The 23,264-nt window shown below is 31.2% G+C and overlaps 1 protein-coding gene across 2 annotated transcripts in view; it reads right to left on the reverse strand.

Moving 5' to 3' along the window:
- Window positions 1-2,575: 2,575 nt before the first annotated feature.
- LOC143083024 (uncharacterized) overlaps window positions 2,576-23,264 on the reverse strand; it is a 29,848-nt gene continuing 9,159 nt past the window's right edge. Inside the window, exons 5-23 of one of the 2 annotated variants that reach the window (XM_076259137.1) lie at window positions 17,813-17,875; window positions 17,193-17,252; window positions 15,804-15,920; window positions 15,285-15,335; window positions 13,659-13,715; window positions 13,116-13,211; window positions 12,617-12,706; window positions 11,700-11,822; window positions 11,349-11,510; window positions 10,538-10,597; window positions 9,541-9,605; window positions 9,088-9,138; window positions 8,589-8,663; window positions 8,051-8,234; window positions 7,531-7,630; window positions 6,581-6,792; window positions 5,061-5,283; window positions 4,376-4,546; window positions 2,576-3,920 (exon numbers count right to left, since the gene is read on the reverse strand). In XM_076259137.1, coding sequence (XP_076115252.1) covers window positions 3,667-3,920; window positions 4,376-4,546; window positions 5,061-5,283; window positions 6,581-6,792; window positions 7,531-7,630; window positions 8,051-8,234; window positions 8,589-8,663; window positions 9,088-9,138; window positions 9,541-9,605; window positions 10,538-10,597; window positions 11,349-11,510; window positions 11,700-11,822; window positions 12,617-12,706; window positions 13,116-13,211; window positions 13,659-13,715; window positions 15,285-15,335; window positions 15,804-15,920; window positions 17,193-17,252; window positions 17,813-17,875 — 2,214 coding nt within the window. In that variant the 3' untranslated portion in view covers window positions 2,576-3,666. The remainder of the gene's footprint in view (window positions 3,921-4,375; window positions 4,547-5,060; window positions 5,284-6,580; window positions 6,793-7,530; window positions 7,631-8,050; window positions 8,235-8,588; window positions 8,664-9,087; window positions 9,139-9,540; window positions 9,606-10,537; window positions 10,598-11,348; window positions 11,511-11,699; window positions 11,823-12,616; window positions 12,707-13,115; window positions 13,212-13,658; window positions 13,716-15,284; window positions 15,336-15,803; window positions 15,921-17,192; window positions 17,253-17,812; window positions 17,876-23,264) is intronic. The other variant, XM_076259139.1, reaches the window with a different exon arrangement.

The raw sequence follows: 23,264 nt of genomic DNA on the forward strand, positions 1-23,264 counted from the left end.
AAACTTAACTTTGACCACTGAACCATGAAAATGAGGTCAAGGTCAGAGGAAACCCTGCCAGCTAGACATGTACACCTTACAATTTTATACACAAAATAAAGTAGACCTATTGCATACACAAGACCAGAAAAAAACCCACCAAAACACAACTATAATCACTGAACCATGAAAATAAGGTCAAGGTCAGATGACACCTTACAGTGCTTCCATACACTGAATATACTAGACTTATTGCTTATAGTATCTAGGGTAGGGATGACCTCAAAAACTTAATGATAACTGATCCATGAAATGAGGTGAAGTAAAATCTGTCTGCACAGGCATGAAGACCTTCATACCAAATAAAGTTATCTTATTTCGTATAATAAGAGAGAATTTAACATTACAAAAAATCTCAACTTTTTTTCTAAGGTGTCACTGAACCATGAAAATAAGGTGAAGGACATTGGACATGCGACTACTCGAAACTTCGTAACATGAGGCATCTATGAACAAAGTATGAAACATTCAGGTCTTCCATCTTCTAAAATTCTAAGCTTTTAAGTAGTTGGCTAACGCCGCCCTCATAGGCTCAACAAAAATTACAGTGTAGGAAGGGCATCTATGTAATATGAACATTAGCAGACACATACTTGTTCTTGAATTTTAAAATGAGGATTTGGAAATACATCAAACCAACGTTAACACAAGAGAAAGATTAAAGCTTAGTAATAGTTTCTTTAATATAAATTCACATTATTCCAAATTGAACAATCTATTAAAAGATACATATTTATTTGAAAACACATGTGCATACAATTTTCATTTAACAATGCAATTTAGTACTTCTCAACTCCCTAACCCTTATAAATACAACTTATCAAAACAAGAATATTGCCTTTGTGCAATTTATATCAATAATCTCCACCTCACCCCTTTACATGATGATTCCTTGCATAGAAACTATAATAATAATTTTCCCTCTTTTTCTTATCAGGATAATCGTTGTCTTATCCAAAAAAGTGAATCTTTTTTATTAGAAATGTGTACTGGTATACTAAACTTGAGGTTCTAAACTCGGAGCCTGTGCTGCTCTCCTTGATTTATGTGCATAATGAACACAGATGGATTCAGAAATTATTCGGATGTTCGTTTATTATTTGCGAAAATTACAAGGTTATAATTGTAATAATTAAAACTCACATTTAGAAATTTTGTATACCACTTCAATAGGATTTTTCTGAACATCGCAAAAGGAGTAGGTCCAGTAAGAGCCCTTTTTGGCCTCAAAATATAGCAGTTTTACAAAATTGATAAAATGTAAACTTTTAGTTATTTATTGAACAGTAGACTGCTTCTGCTACATAAATATGGGCTATTGTTTACTTTACAATGAACATATATCAGGTGCTGGCACCTTAAAGTCCTGCTAAATTAATAAATTCTTCACAATTCTAGTATTTTAGTTAAATTTTAGACGTTTTTGTGTAAAACGAAAGTGGGCGCATTCCTGTTCATCCTTAATATTGAAAAGGAAGTTGTTTTTTCATATTTTCATATGTGATAATGCATAACATATTTTTTGGTTTGATGGCCAGGTCATCGGACACATTTTTTTTAACTAGATACCCCAAGGATGATTGTGGCCAAGTTTGGTTAAGATTTGTCCAGTAGTTTCAGAGGAGAAGATTTTTGTAAAAGTTTACAGACGACGGATGCCAAGTGAGGAGAAAAGCTCACTTGACCTATCAGGTCAGGTGAGCTAAAAAAGTTTAATAAACTTGCCTCATTAAATCTTTATATCTCTCATATGTTATAAATACAAAATGAAGTACATCTTCAATGGTATTTAAAGTACAAAAAGCCATTTCACTTAAATTTAATATTTACAAGAGGCATAGGTCCTTTTAAGAAAAAAATGAAAGAACCACCATTAAAGAACTTATTTCTTAGAGATATTGCTGTTAAAGTTCAGTGACAAACAGGAAGTAGGTATTGGACAAGATCTGAAAAAGACTTGCACATTTAAGTTGAGTTGGTAACCAAATATGAAGTTTTAATTCAGTTTTTTCCAAAGGATAATAGAGAAAAAATATTTGACAAATGGACTGACAGACGAAAGTTGTTGAGTAGATTTCAATCACATTGACTTTTGTGCAGCAGAAGATCAAACTCTCAACATGTGTTGGAATTTAGGATGCCAACATTTTTATCACGTAGTAATGGAAGTCACATGATATTCAACTTTAATACTACTGTGACCTGGAACTAACCTTTTAATTACATTTCAATTACATTTGTCTAAAGACGTATAAGAACTATATCATATAAGATATCATAAAAAGGACAACAGACTAGTTTGAAACTTTTATACATGCTCTATTTAATACATTTGTACAAGTTTTGTTTTAATGAAGTTTTCAAAGTTCAGCCATCTTTGATACATTAATTAATCTTAATTATATTTTCTATGCTGATTATTAAATTGCATTTAATAAAAGATACATATATAGTAGCTATTATACCTTAGTTTACATATACAGCATTAATGTCATAAACAATTTCTAACATGTAGGTGGAGTTTGGCATATTGTATTATGAAGTTATACAGTTTATAAAGAACAATCAAGTTAAAAAAAATCTTTGTCTCATAAAGGTATTTACCCAGATTATTTAAATCCTTATATGTCTAACAGATAGCAAATGAACTTGTTTGTATATTGATACAAATTAAATCTTAAAATTATTTTTAAAAATCTTTTTCTAAAATTCAACACATTTATTTTTCAAAACCCCATACATCAAATCTTTTTAAAAATTGAACAAAGTTCAACTTAATTAGAGATTTTCTAAAAAGTCTCATTTTTTATGTCAATATATATATATCAATTTCTCATTAATTTTTTTTTGAAGTGTTTTATGTACAAGCTGAAGTTAACCACTGTCAATGTAGCACATAGGTTAAATGCACATACATGCATTTCTTTTTATGTATATGTGTATTAATTCAGTGTTTTACAAAATATGAAATAAGTATGAAAATTACATATGCTAAATGAGGTATCAAATACAATTTACTAGGATTTTGAGTGAATCAGAAAAGCCCGAAATGTTATAAAAATTTACCCGAAAATATCTGAATGTAATTGCAATGCGATTCGTATTTCATATTTACATGGGAAAAAGGCAATGTAATTAATTACTTTCAATTAGGGCTATTCCATATTTTAAATGCATGTTGGAGGGAAGGAATTGAGTTAATTATTGAATAGGGGTCATGGGTCTTTCTTTTTCTTTATTATTTATGCGGTTTATAGTCACAGGCTTAAAAAAAAATTAAAAAAATCCTCTAGACATTTTCTTTTAATTGAAGCTTATGTCCAAATTTGGTAAAAAAAAACGATGATGGTTTATATAAATTTAATAAATGTTTTAAAAACTTTAAGGAGGCTTGATGGCATGAAAAAAAACCAATGTCAAATTTAAACAATTCTTGGTTGTAGGGATTTTTTATAGTCCCTTCCTACCCTTCCACATACATTTTAATGGAATGGCCCATACATGTAAATGAAGATATGCTATGCTGAATTAAACTTTACATTTAATTGCTTTTAAATTTGTAATTGATAACAATAACATTTTTAATAACCTCAGGTCTGATAATTTTCTACAAATTATCAAATCAAATCAAATCATTCCAAAGCCAGAGCCAGAGATGATGGACTCCATCATAACTTCCTTGAATTTTGGGAATGATGTCAAATTAAGTGGAAGTTTTAGGTCAAATGTACATGCTGAAACAGATGGATAACATGTATCTTTTGTGAAGTTTAATGTAAATTTACAATCAAAACCCCCTGGAGGAACAGTTGAGCACCCTGTAATAAACTTCATTAGATCTTCTAAGGTTATCTTCTTTCCCAAATGCCAACATTTTCCTTCTGTAAATGTAAAAGAATAAAATTGTGAACATCAAATGTCCAAACAAATACAAAGCAAAAGAAAGTCTCACATGCAATACAATCAATCATAATAACCATAAACATATATACATATGCACATAAACTAAGACTATTTATCAGTCAAGAAAGATATAGAAAAATTGAGTCATAATAATCAGTCTAAAAAAAGTAGATTCCATATCTTTTTTTATTATGGATACATATAATGTTAACAAATTTGAAAATTGTGTAAATTTGGTAAAAATCCATAAGAATAGATGTATTTCATTCCCCAAAAATTAAATAGAGAATACCTGTGAAGATGCAACACTCCATAAAAAATACAATTGTCTGGTTATATAATATAGATAACAAGTGTTAACTGTTTAAAAATGAACTGCTGAATCTTAAAAAAATATTTGATATTTATTTAAAGAAACTGGTAATAATTTTACCTTCACAGTCATACACAAAACTTTCAAAGTTTTGTGCCAGTTGCTCCGACTGCCTCCTTTCGTTGGATCTGCTTTCCCCATACTTTGTAACTATCATCATTTCCATGAATTCATCTCCGGTTGTCACTTTCTGTTTCCCACAACATTTACATAAAACTTGTTTAACTTCAACTGCAAAAAATCACATTTTTAGTTTCAAAGACAAAAAAAAAATAACAGTATGTCTGCATTAAATAAATATATGTTCTGAAAAATTTATAAATATGTTCAACAATTTGTATCATGTGAAACCTTGCCGCTTTAGCTGAAGAATATGTTATTGAGCACACATTGAAACAGGTCAAGACTTAAAACAAACAATTTCATAGTTATTCAAAAAAATTTATAATCATAATGAAATAAAAAAGAATTACAATAAAATTTTCAACACACTGTTATCATAAAAATCCGTCAAGAGTTTTATACATGAGAGCCCTAACAATGCAATTTTCCATAATTAGTTCATCCGCACTGACTTTCAAACTTGTCAGAGACATTGCTGATATAAAACTTTGATACAAGTGTTATGAAAATCTGGCAAGAACTTTACGTATGATAGCACTGACAAGACCCGACAGACATAAAATATTTTGATGTCCCCTGCAACACGAAGTGTGTGGAGAAATTTATACGTGTAGTTAATTACCTGTATGTTCTTTGAGAAGTGTTTGCAGTCCTAACTGTTCTGCTCCTTCCCAAAATGCATCTAGCATAAGTTTTTTGCTATTAAATTTGGAATAATGCGCGACCAATGCTTTGACTATAGTTGGTCTGGAAGAACTGGAAACTATAAGATGTATTCCAGCATCCTCCAGCATATCTAGAATAGTGGTGTCCGAATTTAGTAGTTCCACTTTCTCTTTTTCTATCTATAATAGACACATCACTGGACTGTTACGAGATATTTTTATGTTTTTATGTTGAAATAGTTATTTAATCAACAAATAAAATTTTGAACAAAAGCACTCCTGACCAATGTAAACAAGACTGGAATTATTACATTATAGATTATAAATTGAAAAAAAAATAAATCTTTAATTACTTGAACTGTCCACCTTATGTACTTTAAATTTAGAAATTCTTATTGCGATTTTTTAAATGCTGCATGCAGATGACGTATGTATCAGATATCAGAATGCAAGTTTTTATAATTGTTATGCTTAAGCAGTCACATTAGTTGCAAAAATAAAACTAGGGGCTCCAAAGAGCCGCTCACCTGACCCTACTTGGGTTTTGGAAATAATATAAAAAAAGATAAAATTAGGCTACAAATTAACAACACTTGGCCAGCACATGATTAGGAAAGGAGCATTTATGCTATGTTTGGTTTCGTTCAATTAAGTGGTTCTCTAGAAGACTTTTGTAGGTATTTCCCATATGTTAAACTAAGGCCCCCCTGTGGCGGCCATGTTGGACGTTGGATTGGCGCCAAAGGAACAACACTTGGTATTAAAGCATCTCATTAGGAACATTCATTCAATGTTTGGTTTCATTCCATTCCATGGTTCTCTAAAAGAAAACATTTGTATGTATTTCCAATAGGGTCCTATGTTAAACCAAGTCCCCCAATGGAGGCCATCTTGGATGATGGATCGGCTACAAAGTAACAACCCTTGGTCAGCACCTCACTAGTAATTTTCAATTTAATATAGCTTGTTGTTCGGTTGAGTTAAGGCTAAGTATTGAAGGCAGTACATCAACCAATAATGGTTTACTTTTTTAAATTGTTATTTGGATGGAGAGTTGTCTGATAAGTACTCACACCACATCTTCCTATATCTATTCATACTATGTTTAGTTTTATTCCATTCAGTGGTTCTCTAAAAGAAGTCATTTGTATGAATTTCACATAGGGTCCTATGTTAAATTAAGCCCCCCCTCTGGTGGCCATCTCGGATGTTGGATCCGTTATAAAGGAACAACACTTGGTCAACACCTCAACAGGAACATTCATGCCATGTTTGGTTTCATTCCATACAGTGGTTTTTAAAGAAGTCATTTGTATGCATTTCCCATAGGGTCCTATGTTAAACTAAGTCCCCTGCAAGCGGCCATCTAGGATGATGTAAAAAGTTTATGCTGCCGCTGAGCGCCAAATGATGAGAAATGCTCACTTAGGTGAGCTAAAATTTTGCAATAATTTCTAAATTTTCAGTCACCATTTACCTTCTCAATCAATTTGCGGTGTTTTCCATCTACCATCTCCAATGTAGCTGCATCCATTCCTTTAATACCATACATAATCATGCCATGGGATAGCGATGGTTGAAAAGCGCCACCTTGTACAAGGATAGATGCAATCATCTTTCCAATTGTTGTGAAATGACCCTCAATGTACCCGATCATGTTTGGTGCAACTTCAAAACCATTTCCAGTATCTACAACAACAAAAATGTAGTTTCTTATATTAACAACTAATTAAACCCCGCTAATAAACATTTAACATTTGTTTACAAGTTGGACTGTTGAATGAGTGATTAAGAAGCGTTTAGACTTTAGTGTTGTTAGGTTTCTTCCTCATCTATTTCGTATAACAACTCTTATTTAAAACATTCTTTAAATTCTTATTTCAAAAACTAGCCTGTATTGCTCGCCTGTCTTTACTTGGGTTTTTTAAATCATATTAAAAATGATAAAATTTGGCAACAAAGTAACAACACTTGCCAAGCACCTCATAATGAAATGAACATTCATGCTATGTTTGGTTTCATTCAATTCAGTAATTCTCTAGAAGAAGGCATTTGTATATTTCCCATAGAGTCCTATGTTAAACCAAGTCCCAGCAATCTTGGATGATACATCAGCAACAAGTTATTAACACTTGGTCAGCACATCATAAGCAGAATTTATGCTATGTTTGGTTTCATTCCATTCATTGGTTCTTTAAAAGAAGTAATTTGTATGCATTTCCATTTCCATTAGGGTTCTATGTTAAAAAAAAAAAGTCCCCCCTCCATGGCCATCTTGGATGTTGGAATGGCGACATAGTAACAACACTTTGTCCTCATCTCATAAGTAACATTCATGCTTTGTTTGATTTTCATTCCATTCCATTCATTTGTTCTCTAAATGAGGAACACAAATCTAACTGCCTTAAAATGCTATTAACAAAATACCTTCAAAATATGGTGAAATAAACATCTGTCGTAGTAGAATTTCAAAAAATTCTCTTCGAAGTCCTCCTTCGTCTTCCCCACATTCATTTCTAAATTCTACCTGAAAATAATACATGTGACTTGTTTGAAAATGAGACAACACATTTGCTAACAAATTGGACATATCTTATGCCATAAATAAGAAGGACAAAAAATAAGACAATTTTGTTTACTGTTAACTGATGTACTTATTTTAGCAGAGTATTTGTGCTCTTGTATTTCAAGGTTGCAACTCTACAGCAAATAAAATTAAACAAATGCTCTGCTTACCTTTGGATCATTCTTAAACTTGAACATAAGAAGTACTTCTTAATAATTGCTTACTGCGGATTTAAAGTTGGTTTTCCAGAATATAATGTGTGGGTTGCCAATTTGACAAGTTACTTAGGTAAAGTTTTCTTTCATCTATCAAAGTGATTAACTCTGAGCAAATACATAAATTTGAATGTTAGTAAATGATTTCTGTATTGTGATGAATTACCTTTAGCACATTCTTTATATTAAAGCTTTGTCTTTTGTAGCATCTCAAAGCATGTTCCCAAAGGGATCTGGGGTGCAAGGACACCACAATCTTTTGGTGTTCGTCTAAATTGATTGTGTTTAATTTCCAGTTAAGAAGTAAATCTCTTGTATCATTTAACATGTTGAAGGTACTTGTACATGGACTAAAAATATACAAAAAAAAATTGGCATAAACAGGGAATCAAATTATTGTGATGCAGTTAATTTAAGTATTTAATCTGAAAGCTAGAACAGATTATTTTGTAATCCGGTTATAAAGTCATAAGACCAAACCTAGTTAATAATTTATTCTTATTAGGTGTAAAAATAGATCAGTAATACAGGCAAGTTTTAGTCTTTCACTTAAAGAGGTAAAATATGATGCAAACTGAAACGAAAAATCATATAAACAAGTCTATATAAATTGAAAACTGAAGTGTATTTAAAAAAATTCAGGCAGTATATACTAACATTCTTACGAAAATGTCAAACATTTAATAAAGACAATTTATACACACCTGTCATATTGAAGGCTCTGTGATTCTTGTGAAGTTGTCTCCTCTGTACCTTCATCACTATAATCAAGCAGGTCACTAAAAAATATGCAGCAGTATTTTTATATAGCTACAAAACTAGTTACAATGACAATACCAGTCAATTCATGAAGGAAATATCTATAAATCATGTGGTGAGACTAGATGAACCTCAATGTAAATGCAATTAATGCAAAAACCAGTTGATTTTGTTCTGATTTGGAAGTTGATTGATACATCCTCTGGAAGTGGCAACCAATTTTGATTGAAGCAATCTGAAAATCATAATGCCCCTTAGTGTAGCATAAATTGTTGGCTCCACATATCGATGGCCACCTATAACCATTGGCTAGGATTGATCATTAGTTCATAGTTTTTCTCTCTCTCTCATGGTGATAGCCAAGAACTATTTGGCTTCCAACTTAACATTAAAATAAAATAACTTATATTTACAACAAGATAAAATAGATTACTATTCTCATACCAAAGACTTATAACACCATCTTTATCTGTTAATCTGCTTTCAACACTGGACCTGAAATAAATTTCACAACTGGACTTATTCTAATGTATATGTAAGATGTCTGCATAATTTGATTCCTAAAATAGTAAAAATCTTATAAAATAAAAGTAAATATAAACTTGATTCTGTTTCCGTTTGTAGCATGAAACTTCAATTACCATCATTAGATGGCATACATGTTATGTTCATTAGAGAGAGAAGCAGTAAACAGTACAGATGTTGTGACATTTTTTCAATTAAATTGCTACTTTTCTATGTTTCTCTATCACTAAATCTTAACTATCCATTTGTTCAGAGGTGGATTTCTATATAATGATTTAAACAACTGATTAGATGTAAAATTGAGAATGGAAATGGGGAATGTGTCAAAGAGATAACAAACCAACATCATGTGTTTGAATATATACAATTTACCTGTCTAATGGAAGAGTTTCATTTTCTGCGATCTCAGGATCAATAAACTCAGTGTCACTGCTATCCTGAAAAATTCAATTTGTGCAAGGTCTAAGAGTCATTCTATTCAAAGTAACTTAATATCTCAATAGCTGATGCACTATTTAGGGACGACATTAAAAGTTCAATGAAAAATAAAAAACTTAATTCACATAGTTTTTTCACTGACGTCCACACCCCCCTCTTAACTTAATTTGGGAAAAATTGATTGACCAATAGGGAGATGTGTAAAATCGATTTTATATTAAAACAAATTGCAGCAATGTTGAACCCCCCCCCCCAACTATTTGATTTCAGTTTTTTATCCTACATCGATCTTTTGATGTTGTCCCTAACCAAGACAATGGTTATCACTGTGTTTAGTGATGATACATGTAGTCAAATCTTTTTATGTTGAAAGACTTGGTCGAAGTTACTCTGCACTGCAACTTTAAAGTGCTGAACACATTTCATCTGTAATAAAAGCTAAACAAGACTAAATGACATAAGGCGTGATCACATGTATCATTTAAAATAAAAATCCTAATTTACTATCATACAAAAAAAATTAAGATATCCATGACAAATTTTATTTTATAAGGCCAACTTAAATTAATTAGTAGATTTTCATCCAGATTTTTGAAAATAATAGGTCGGGTGGGTTAACATTTTATTTCCTATAAAACCCTCTCGTGACGAGTTCTTCATGGTGGCCATCTTGGTTAGTTTTGCAGGTCACCAGACACATTTTTTAAACATGAAACCCCAATGATGATTGGGGTCAAGTATGGTTTAATTTGGCTCAGTAGTTTCAGAGAAGAAGATTTTTGTAAAAATTAACGAGGACAGATCACAAGTGATGTAAAGCTCACTCGAGTTAAAATTAGTTAACAGAAGTTCAATATTATACCTGGCTCAACTTAGGCAATTTAAATGTAATTCCAGTTTAATACTAAAAGAAAGCTTCAAGTGCATATACCTTTTGAATATTTTCTGTTTTTTCCACTTTTTCAGCATAATTTTGGGCTGAACAGGTTTCCTAAAACAAAAAGTAAAACATTTAAAAAGAAGACAATTACCATGTTAATTAAAAGTTTCTAAAGAGTGGTTTGTATTAATACAACATTTTGATCACGTAAGCCTCAAAAATACTTTTTTCAGTAGCTCAGTCATTTTTTGTACTACTAAAATGATACTTAATGCACTTTTCAAATACTGAAAAAGCTATTTTTTTAGGTTATCCTATATGCAGCTTTAAAGTCTGATTTTTATTTAAGTCTTGTAGCGTATGTCCCTTTAAAAGTGAAATAAAAAGTGAAACTGCGAGCTACTGCTCACTGATGATACCCCCGCCGCAAGTGGATAATATAAATAGTGTAAAAATATGCAAGTGTTCGGTAAACAGGAAGTTGTCGAGTGATGAATCTGAAAACACATCACACGGTATAGCTGACTTATATAAATCCTGAAACCAAATTTCAGAAATCCTTGTATTGTAGTTCCTGAGAAAAGTGTGACGAAAATTTTCAACTTGGCTATCATGTGAAAAATCATACAAGTGTTTTTTTAAAGTGGGGGTATAATAAAGTGTATTTAGAACAGGATACATGTCAAATTGTGAACTCAGTTAAACATCCTTTTTGGTACGACCAGGTTTTGGTTATTAAATAGACCTACTGCTTTGCAAAAATTACCAAGGAACAGATTTATAGTTTTCTTTACACATTAATTTACATTTTAATTTTCAACATCCTCAAGGTATATTGCATCCCATAAAATAAATATAATACCTCATTAAGCCATTGAATTCTTATGACAGTTGGATGGATAATTCCAAGGTCTGCCAATTTTCCTCTCCGCTCGCTAGATGAAATCGGGGGAGACCGGTGTGCTACAAATATTTCAAACTTTTGGGTAGCCCCCTCTAAACTGCCAATAAAATCTTGCAAGACCTAAAATAAAGTATTACTTTAATATATATTATATATATGATATAAATTTTAAAATATTCTGAATGTATCAAAGGAGTTCCTTTGATATACTGACCCAAAAAACTGAGGCAGATTTCTTTTGAACGTTATAAATAAATTTGACATTTTTTTCATTTCTACATTTCTACTAGTCCCAAAAATAATACTTACAGACATCTCACTGCTGCCTTTAAAACGACGGGTTACATCTATCCAAGATGTTGAACTCTTGAATTTCAGTTTGAACCCGTCTGATGGTTCTTCTGGCAGCCTGCTTTTTCTCTCAATTCTTAGCTAAAATACAAAGTCTTTATTACAATAGCATGATGAAGATAAGGCCCTGATTAAATCATACAAAATAATTACTTGGTAAATCAACCATATAAGTCATTACAAACATCAACCAGTTTTTCAAACTACGTCCTTGCTAGTCATAAATCAGAAAATTTTGTGTTGTCTTCGGCTTAAAAGCTACCATATGAGTTTCGTTTTTATTTCAATTACATGTTACAAATGATTACTGGCAAGAATTAATATTCCCAAAATACAGGGACAAAAACAACCAATAACAATAAAAATCTTTATCATGCTCCAAGGATCAATATTTTGAATTTTCAAATTGATAACTTCCCTAGAACAAATGGTAATCTCATTTTTCTAATTTTTAGTCAATGTAACCCTTTCTGGAACAATTGTTTGAAAAAAATTATAAACATGTAGTTGACAACGAATACAGCAGATGATTGATTGGCTGAGTTAATTGGTCAAAACCTTTATCAGCTTTTGGGATCAATGAGAATGTGCCAACAGGTAAAAAGAAAAGTTGTAGAAATCCAGAAGTCACATTATATTGATTTCATTTTATAAAGAAATACAATTTTCTTAATATTCGTTCAAACTGATACTTATATTAAAGCATTTTTTAGTCCATTACACATTATTCTATTAGAATAACCCTGGTTTACAAACTTGTTGATTTATTAAAATTTTCTTGTCTCACCTAAGTACATCCTTAAGGTCCTCATCAGATGAGAAATAGACTTCAAAATTTAACCATCCTATAGCTTTGAAATAAGTTTTTAGCAAACCTGTTCAAGATCTGTAGCCTTTTTTTGTTCTTCAACTAATCTTTCATCATCATGTTTTCTTCTTTCCTCTTCCTCTTTTCTTTTCATCTCCTGTTTTCAAATGGTATTGCTTTTATTATTAGAGTATTTCGGTCAATGGGGTTTGGTGGTAATGAAAGGCAACATATATTTATATATGAGTGATTTGTATTAAATTCTGCAAATAATGGTATACTTTCAACAGAAAATGGTATGGTTGGTGAATAAATTGAAAAATTGTGATTCCTCATATACACTTTGTAAGACATACTTTCTGCATGTCAATATACAGTAGAAGCCACAAAAATAAATGCCTTATCAAATATAAAACTAGGAAAATAAAAAAATAAAAAATTGGATATAATTTGTTGTTTAATAGATGGATAAAATATGAAAATTTATTATGTACATTTTTAGCCTCAAGAAGCTTAATCTGAAATATGATTTGAATTGGATTGAGAGTTTCATAATCATGCATTACCTTATCCTGATCTTTTCTTAAACTTTCTTCATATTCCAGGTTTTGTTTGAATCGAAATGCTTCTGTGCTAAGACCATTGTTGCTTATCAGATTTCCCTTTTGAATGAAAAAAAAAGGGTCAAAATCTCAAATGGTCTAGTTGCAATCTTAATAAATAAGGTTAAGTCTTAAAAATAGAAAAGAAATTTTATAGCAGATGGAAAAACTTCAATATGTGCAATCTTGAATATTGAGAAGATACTAGTAAACTACAATATCATATCAAATATGAACATAACTGGCAAATTATAAAAGACATGACATATACAAGATATTTGGACAGAAAAAGGATATACAGGGGCAATGTAGTATAATCCCTACGTTCAGAGGTATAATCAAACACTGCTATGGACTCTAAATGGTGGTAGTTAGATGAGGCAACTGCAAGTTTAATTGGAAATGTTATAGCAATATGTTGCATTCTTGAACTGTATTCAATTGAAAGTAAGCTTTTCTTACCTGTGTGATGCACATCTATGTACAAAATGAAATGTAGATACTTACAGTAATAACTGATCTTGTCTGTGAAGATGCCACTGTATTTTCATTACCAGGGTTAGTCTTAAAAAATAAAAGCTCATATTACCAGGTAGGCTATAATACTACAATTGTAGTGATTGGGAAGGATGTGCGCCCTGCGCCTACAGTGCATATTGACAAGAAATGGCGCATACAGTGACAAATGTAAGCGCCCATGTGGCGCACGATACTTTTCACTTTATTTGAAACGTTTAGATATCGTCAAATGAATTTCCGATCGTGTTCCATGCCGCCATGTGTGTGTACACAACTGTGTAATGTTCCTCCAATAATAGGAGCACCTATATATTTTTGGGACGTCTCAGGTGTTTTCCTATTGTAATAATAGAACCATGCGGTCTAACTGATAACCCAAAAAACGTAATTAACCATCATTCATGATATATTTTTTTTTATAAACAACTTTAAATTTGTGAAATTTGGCTAGTACAGACGAGATTTAACCCTTATAATAATTTCATTTAGTTTAGCTTGCTATTATTTCGATTGAAGAACCCCAAAGACTTTTTAGGAATATAGTGTTTGTCTCCATAAAAGACGCTTAACTGTCCTTGTCATTTTTTGGTTTTTGGCTCATTTTGACATTTTGTAAACATGACTTCTTCAGCGATTTGTTGTTTTGTTCTATGAATTAATGGTACTCTATACTGTTATTCTTGTCACCGTGATGAAGTTATAATACAAGAAGTGCAGAGGAATTGCCTGAAATGTCCTCTGATACGGAATGTCTGGAATAAGTATGGTATCAACGAAGACCAAAATTTGATGTAAAAAAACCCAACATGAACATGAACAAGGCAACAGTACCATTTAAACATTGTAAATAAAGGTTAACTTAAATATTGTTGGGGTTGGAAGAAATTATTGTATATTCATTGAAATTGAAATTACAAAATCAAAGGAACAATATCCATGATTTTATTAATGTAAAAGTAAGTACCTCTTTGCCAAAATATACTGATACTTTTATTTTTCACAGAAGTCAATTCGAAATGGCCCACTCATTTGACAACATGGCCCATTATTTTTTAAAATGGCCCATTAAATTTATTTTTGAGGGGCCCTGGGCCCATAGTGAAAAAAACCTTCCAGATCACTGTAATTGACATACAAATTATATTAAACTTTGACTTTTGATATAATAGAATTAAATGTACTGATCCAAACTGTTAACTTGACAGTGCACCAGCGCACACATACAATGTATCTGCCTTACAATGTTATTTGTGCAAAATTATGTTGTCAAAAAAAATAATTTTATTTTGTTTTTATATTTGCATGATTTCTTTCTTAAAAAAAGGGGGGGGGGGGGTTCGAGGGGTTAGACATGACATTCAGAAGTTCTGAATTTAAATATTTTTAATTACTGACATCTCACAATGGAAATAAGAATTACCGGATCCCAAAAGGGTCAATCAATGAAACCCAACCTTGGAAACACCTAATCCTGGAGTTTCGATCCCTCCTCTTCTTAATGCAGGAACCAGCATATTATATTTAATATACAACTCGTCTAAACATCAACCCAACAATGTTAGATCTGTAAATTTGCTTTCATATACATAGAAAAGCACATTTTTTTTTACTTACTAAGCTGATGTTTGACATTTCATCTTCAGATATTTCAATTAATGGTGTATCCTGAAAAGAAACAAAATGTTTTACTTATACATGCTTGTCCAATTAGAAAAAGCTTATTGATTTCCTTCAATAAATGAATGATGTATACTATGCCTCAGAGCTTTTAATTGATGTTCATCTAAGAGTATGTCATCTTTTAACCCTATGAAAAAAATCCAGTGTAGAAAGGATATTCCAGCCAAAAGGCATTACTGTTGCATAGTAGAACAATTCTAGCTAGTACAGTTGTCTATAATTACTAATATCTACGTCATTTGAATTTTTGTGGATTCATTGGTAATCATACCACATCTCCTAACTTTTATATTAACCCTTGGTTGTTATTCAATGCATTCAGAGTATGGTCTGTGTATCTTCTTCCCCCTTGCATACAGTTTATAAAAAAAAAGAAAATAACTGGGAAAATTTATCTGACATCTGAGAAATTATGAGCTCTGCAAGTTATTTGAAAAGACAAAATGAATTTACCCCGTTACACCACTCCCTTATCTGATGTCTGGCCAGTTGTGATGCTGCTCTGGGGTTTCTTCTTCCACCAAGCATTGTTCTAGATTGTCTTCTCCTTCTTATGTCAGGCATATTTTCCTTTTAAATAAATATGAAAGGAAATATGAATTTTAATTTTATGTACAATTGTAGTAACAATTAGTGCTGGTTTGTTTTAATCCTTTCACTGATAGATGCCTAGACAGATGCTACTGTGAGACAATGGCTTCCCTTGCTACTATTACTCAATTGGGAGATCTTTATAATAAATGTCAATAAAAACTAGTCTGTAGTTATTTGTGTCTTTATTTCATCATGTTCATTCACTAATAGTTGTTATCCATTCGTTTGATGTGTTTGGACTTTTGATTTTGCCTTTAGATTTTGGATTTTCCTTTTTGAATTTTCCTCGGAGATCGGTATTTTTGTGTTTTTACTTTTCACTAACCCCATGTTCAGTTTTGTTCATGTTTGGAAAAAATTTTCTTCTTAAAATGTTAAATTTTTTCAAATTTTCGGCATTATGTAGGTGAAATTCTCAAAATTCTGCTCTTTGACAAAAAATTGTAATTTTTCAACACATAACATCAAAATTTTGAAAAAATTTAATGAGGCTGTACAAATTCCTTACAAAGAACGATGTCCATTCCTAGAGTTTTGTACATAAAACAAAATTTTATGTCAAAAAAGTATACAAGTTTGGCTTTAATTCTTCCTGTAATATTCTGTTAATTTCCTCTGAAATTGACACCGTTTTCATCTGGGTATTCAATAAAGAAAGATAACTAGTGTTTGCACTGTTTTGAGCGGGAGATATAAAAGAGGTTTTCCGATCCCTGTAAAACAAGACTCATAGTCCGCTGTCTGAAGCATGAATCACAGTAAACCAGGACTCATCTGCGAAAGGGCTTAATTACCTGGTAGTTAAAAATATGCTTTAATAGGTACTTTCTTTTTTTCTTTTTCAATAAAAGAATTTTTTGGGAGACTTAATTATTCGGGAAATGCAAATGCTACCCATTACATTAAATTGAAATATTTATCTAAATCTAATTAATGTAAGTAGTGATCCTGCAAATTAATCATGATCACAGCTGATTCCATTTTGAGAAGCCAAGCTGATTTGTAATTTAAATTGTCAGATCTGTATTTCAACCATGAATTCATCAAGGACTTTGGAAAATAAAAAAAAAGGATTTTTTTGGGCATTGAATCAAAATGATTCAAGCATTCAGACAATGATTCTCCTTTAGCATTGTGTGTCAACTATGGGGTTAAGCATTACAACTTTAGGTATAGAGTAAACAAATTGAATATGTACCAGAATTGTCTTACAAGAATGGATATTGTTAGTATCATTAAAAAACTCACATCTATCAGACTGGTGGAAGATGTTGGTTCAGATGTTGGCTGTGCACTGCTAAATAAAGACTGAAAAGACAAGAGATTAGAAATTACATTATAATGATAAGAAACCTAAGTAAAAATTTGTTAGTACATATATCACTCAGTGCTCTTAAAAGGCAGTGTCGGTCACGTAGGTCTATGTGGATCTTCAACAAACGATATTCTCCCAACATAAGTCATTGTAGACGAAAATATAAATCATGATCAAAATTTCTTTTTAGTTCATCTCATATTGCATATATTTTTGTGGGTGACAGTTCTCAGCATTTTTGCTCTAAAGTTTAAACACCTAAACATGTGAAAACTAGAATAAAATTTTATGAAAATGCCAAATTCCAAATATCATGAATCTAAGATTTCTCAATGTCTAATTATTAGTTTTTGTAATACTTTTTTTTCCACATAGACTCATTACTATTAGCATGATGGTGCATAACATTAATAACAAGATGTCTTATGGGTCATGATGATATGTAATATTATTATCTTACAGTAATGCCTCCCTTAATTTGGACATATGGAATCAGAGATCTTCACATAAAAGATAATCAAATTCAAAGAGAATATTTTTCTGGACAACTTACATCCTGACTAGTTCCTGGTCTTTCCTCACTACCATCATTTTTGACATCAGTATTAAATGCAGCCTAGAAAATTAATTAAAATAAAATAATAAAAAATAATAATGGGCCTTTCATTGTTACTTTTTTTTCAAATAATAACATTAACACCTTTTCCAGCAGATAATGGTTAACAACTACTTTTCTTTTTCTTGTTCATATTATTTCTGACAAGTTTGCCTTTAAATCGTTGGTTTGTTGTTTCTCTTCCAAAAAAGAAAGAAAAGTAGGTAGAAAGGCATTCAATCTTTTTTCTTTTCTAACTTTCCTTAAATTACTGTAGAATAAGGGCTTATAAACTGCTTCACTAAGCACAGTTGAATACGACAATTTCTTTTAAAAATCTTGCAGAACCACCTTTTTCCAAAACATAATATTTGAAGATTTTTCCTTTAATCTCTTAATTCTTGAGAAGAAAAATGCCCTCCCCCCAATTTTTTTTCCAAAATAAATTACATTTGAAGAAAATGTTCTTTTGTCATACAATTAGAAATATATCAAAACACTGAAAACTCATATTATTGTCTGAAAACTATAATAAACAGCTACAAAAGACTAAATATCACTAAAATGACATTTTGAATCCAAACCAAAACGTATACAGATCTTTAGATTAATATAACAAAGAAGTTTGTAAAGTTTTAAGCAATAATCATAAACCTTTTTGAGATACAGTGCGACATGTAAAAAAAACCCTCTCCTGTTTTACAAAATACTCAATAACTCCAAAACAAAATTTTGAATCATCACCATTCTCAATTTTGGATATTAAGATTAAAATAACTAAGAAGTGTTTAAAGTTTTAAGCAATTGTCATGAATTGTTTTTGAGAAACGGTGCGACATGTGAAAAAAACACCCCCTGTTTTAGTTACAAAGTGCCGTAACTCAAAAAGTTTAAATCTTATTTTCACCTAAAAGTATACAGATCATTTGACCATCATAAGAAACAACTATTTTAAGTTTCATGAAATTTGGATAAGTAGTTCTCAAGTTATGGTGCGACATGTTATGCCGGACAGACTGACACCAGACATTAGTATACCATAATACGTCCCATCAAAATTTTGCTATATTGCCTTTATGGTCCATTATTCTTTAACAGTTTGGGCAATTTCCCCCTAAAATGAATCCCAACCTACTACTTGTGGTATTGATCTTTTTGGTATAATTTCAGAGCAATCAATATTCAAATAGATATAGGAAGATGTGGTGTGAGTGCCAATGAGACAACTCTCCATCCAAATAACAATTTAAAAATTAAACCATTATAGGTTAAAGTACGGCCTTCAACACGGAGCCTTGGCTCACACCGAACAACAAGCTATAAAGGGCCCCAAAATTACTAGTGTAAAACCATTCAAACGGGAAAACCAACGGTCTAATCTATATAAACAAAACGAGAAACGAGAAACACGTATATATTACATAAACAAACGACAACTACTGTACATATTCAGGTCATTGCCTTGCAACTAGTAAAATTCAGGTTTTGGGCCCCTAATTTCTAAAATGGTACGGACCATCAACCCTCCAAAATAATCCCCACCTTCCTTTTGTGGGATTGAACTTTTTTGTTAAATTTCATAGAGACACTTAAACGTTTAATCATTGTCAACAATGACGATATGATAGCAATTAACACTTTTTTTTGCAGTTGTATACAAAAATTACATTTGGCTAATTTTGTTTAAGGGGGTACAGAACACCTAAGATAAGATAACTCTTACTCATAGTCCGATTCATTGCTACGTTTTAAAATCATCTGCAATATGCAAGCTTTTAAAAGATCATGATCAGAATGTTTACATTATTGCTAAGAGCAGCTGTACACCTATTGTTATTCATTTAATCTTTTAATCCATTTAAAGTTACTATTTTCAATAAATGAATCTTCTAAGAGAAATAAAAGGGAAATTTCAGAGTGAAATAAAATACCAAAAAGAAAACCAGGACGTTAGAAAAGTAGGGAAACAGAAAGGACCATAACTGTTTTCGTTTTTTACTTGCCAATGCCTAGCCTACATAAAATAACATAAAGTACAAAAAGTCAAAAGTCTAAGGATGATATCATTTGATTTTATGGGGGAGGGCTAGAATTAAAAATGTTGTCCTGCATTTTTTAATCATTGGAAAAGGGGGGGAATTGCACCAGGATATTTTTTTTTAAGCTCGGGATTTCGGGATAAGGAAATTCTTTTTTCGAACTTCGGAATAGCGGGATTTAAATTTATTTAAACTCAGAATTTCGTGTTTTTAGCCTGGGATTTCGGGATCAGGACCACTTCTACCTACCCTCCCTCATCTGACATCATTGTCCTGAATTTTAATTTTTCATTCTTTAGGGACCTGCAATTTTCTTTAGTTTATCCTGAAATTGTTTACATAGATAATAATCTGCTTATTATGCCAAATTAGTACTGTTGCTGTTTTTGTTTGCTCAAATGCGTGTCTTCCCTTTTTTTCAAATTTCATCCAAGCCTCTGACAATAAAATGTTAACTAAATAAATAAATAAACCATGGACAATTATACAATGCTTCTGTTTGTAGATCTTCGTACAAAATTGATTAAAATCAAAACTGAATGGACTCCACAATACATTTTTTTAAAACCATACATGTAGTTTTTAATAAAATATGGGCTTAGTAATTACATGTAATATACGTAGTAATGGCCCGAGAACACAGTTATTTCGTAGTGCATTTCTTTTAGACAATAAATTCAAATTAAAAAAATTGCACCTGCTCTTTCTTCAAAATAGTTTTACAGTGTAGTGTACTACCAGTGAGACAAATAATATCAAAATTATAGAAACTTCTACCAGCTCTAACTCAAAATATTGGCAATTCTGTGTTAAGGGGGTGTAAAATTCAGTTTGACAGCTTCAGACGTGATAAAATTTGACCTTTCAGAACTGGACCAATTCACTCCTTAACATAAAGTTTCAGCACCCAAATTTTTTTGACATGTAATTACATCCCCCTACTTAATATTTCATGCATTTAATATAAATAAATAAATTGGGAAAGTGTATTAAATAAAACATGCAAGTTATACACTGTTTACACTAGGGACTATATTCGTAGACAACGAAAACCAAAGGACGATAACTGTGTCATTGGACCTAATAGGACAGAAAGACTTGACCAATCTTTATAAAACTTTGCATAACCTAAGCTTGGGCAATAATGAGATGGTTTGCCAAGTTTCATGGCCATATGTCATATATAACAGAAACTGGGGTCATTTTAGTATTGACATTTGGATGTTTATTTTTGACGTATAAATTAAATATCTTCAACTGTCAAGATTTTGGCCTAAAAACTTGAAATTTTGCAAAAATTTACTTTTTAAATGCTCTTGAATATTAGATATTAAGTATTAAAAGCATCTGCACACTCATTTTATTTATCAGATGTATTGTATTTATTCCAAAGTCAAATTTATATGCGCCTATGCCTGAAAATAGAGATTTTCCAATTCAGGGAAGCCTTATATAAATATGCATTTTTGTTAGCCAATTTGAAGTTTTTGAAGTTTTTTAAGCCTAAATTATTCTTTCATATATATTAAATGTACTTTAAATGTATAGAAAAGGTACAAAAAGTATACCACATGAGTATAAAATGGTCTTGGACCATGCAGTACTGAGAATTATTTAGAGTCAATTTAGGCGGTAGTCCATATTGACATATAAAAATGCACACAGAAGCTATCAGAAGTGAAAATGTGTTACTTTTTGTTCATTTCTATGCTAAGGTGTTATCATACAAGAAGTCTAAATGCAAAAGGACTCTTGCATTTAAATTTTTTGAAAGACAATATGGTCTGGCGGCCAGTTTTTTCACATTTTGATGGAAAACTTGCATTTAGTTTAAGTCTCAAAAGGTATAAATTTGGACAACTTACTATCATACAGGAAAAAAATATGGTAACCTTTAAAGGAGTAAGGTGTACTGAATATAGTAAAAAGCTTTCTTTTCAGATTTAGTGAAATATTTGTGATGGACTAGAGATTTGATGTACAAAGCACTTCACATTTTACATACATCAGTTAGGCTGTTTAACCAGGGCCATGAAAACAAAATATTCTGCACTTTTTTTCTGTGATAGTCTACTTTTCTCTTTATTCAGAGTTCACAAATGGTTAATTAAATTTGATTTAAGCACAGAAACACAAATATCAGGAACAAAAAAGCTGTCAGATAGAAAGTCAGCATGCCTCTTAGGCATAAAATGTAAACTTCTTTAAAATCCTTATTATAGCCGTAGAATGCCAAAATGTCAATTTTTAACAGAATTTCTGTAAACCAAAGATGTAAATCCTTTACTTTTATTGAGTTTGACAAATTGAAACCAGCAAATCATTCAGGAAAGTTCCCAAAGTACAGAATCTAGATTTCAGTAATCCATCTCTTAGGCCCGAGAACACAGTTATTTCGTAGTGCATTTCTTTTAGACAATAAATTCAAATTAAAAAAATTGCACCTGCTCTTTCTTCAAAATAGTTTTACAGTGTAGTGTACTACCAGTGAGACAAATAATATCAAAATTATAGAAACTTCTACCAGCTCTAACTCAAAATATTGGCAATTCTGTGTTAAGGGGGTGTAAAATTCAGTTTGACAGCTTCAGACGTGATAAAATTTGACCTTTCAGAACTGGACCAATTCACTCCTTAACATAAAGTTTCAGCACCCAAATTTTTTTGACATGTAATTACATCCCCCTACTTAATATTTCATGCATTTTTTTAATATAAATAAATAAATTGGGAAAGTGTATTAAATAAAACATGCAAGTTATACACTGTTTACACTAGGGACTATATTCGTAGACAACGAAAACCAAAGGACGATAACTGTGTCATTGGACCTAATGTTAAATACATTGTAGGTTATGAATAATTTATAATTTTAAAATTTCTGGCATATATTTTTGAAGTGCAATTGAATATTTTATTACATGATTTATATTCATGTAAAAAGTAAGAAGATACCGAGGGGGATAATCAACCACCAGTGCATCATTAACATGTCATGGAACAAAGACAAGAAGAAGAAAAAACATCCTATTCAGTCCACAAGACAATACACACATGTATGCACTTTCATATTCATCTGAATAAAAAAAAATTACATCTTCAAGTATCTTTTTTCAACCTTTATCCTGACAGGTGTAGAAAATAAAGGGGTGTCTTCTATTCCGTCCGCAATTTTAGGGAAAGAAAAGTTATATTTAGAATCGTGGTTGAAACTGAAACTACACATGTATGATTTAAATAGAACATGTTATTTTTGCATTATCAATGAATTTCGAAGGGGTAGCAAAATTTGTTATTTTTCTTTTATTGTGCTTTTGTATCTTTCCGATTTTTTTTTTATTAAATACAATTTTGAAATAAATATAAAAAAG

Source organism: Mytilus galloprovincialis, chromosome 7 (assembly GCF_965363235.1).
Source record: "Mytilus galloprovincialis chromosome 7, xbMytGall1.hap1.1, whole genome shotgun sequence".
Lineage (NCBI taxonomy): Eukaryota > Metazoa > Mollusca > Bivalvia > Mytilida > Mytilidae > Mytilus > Mytilus galloprovincialis.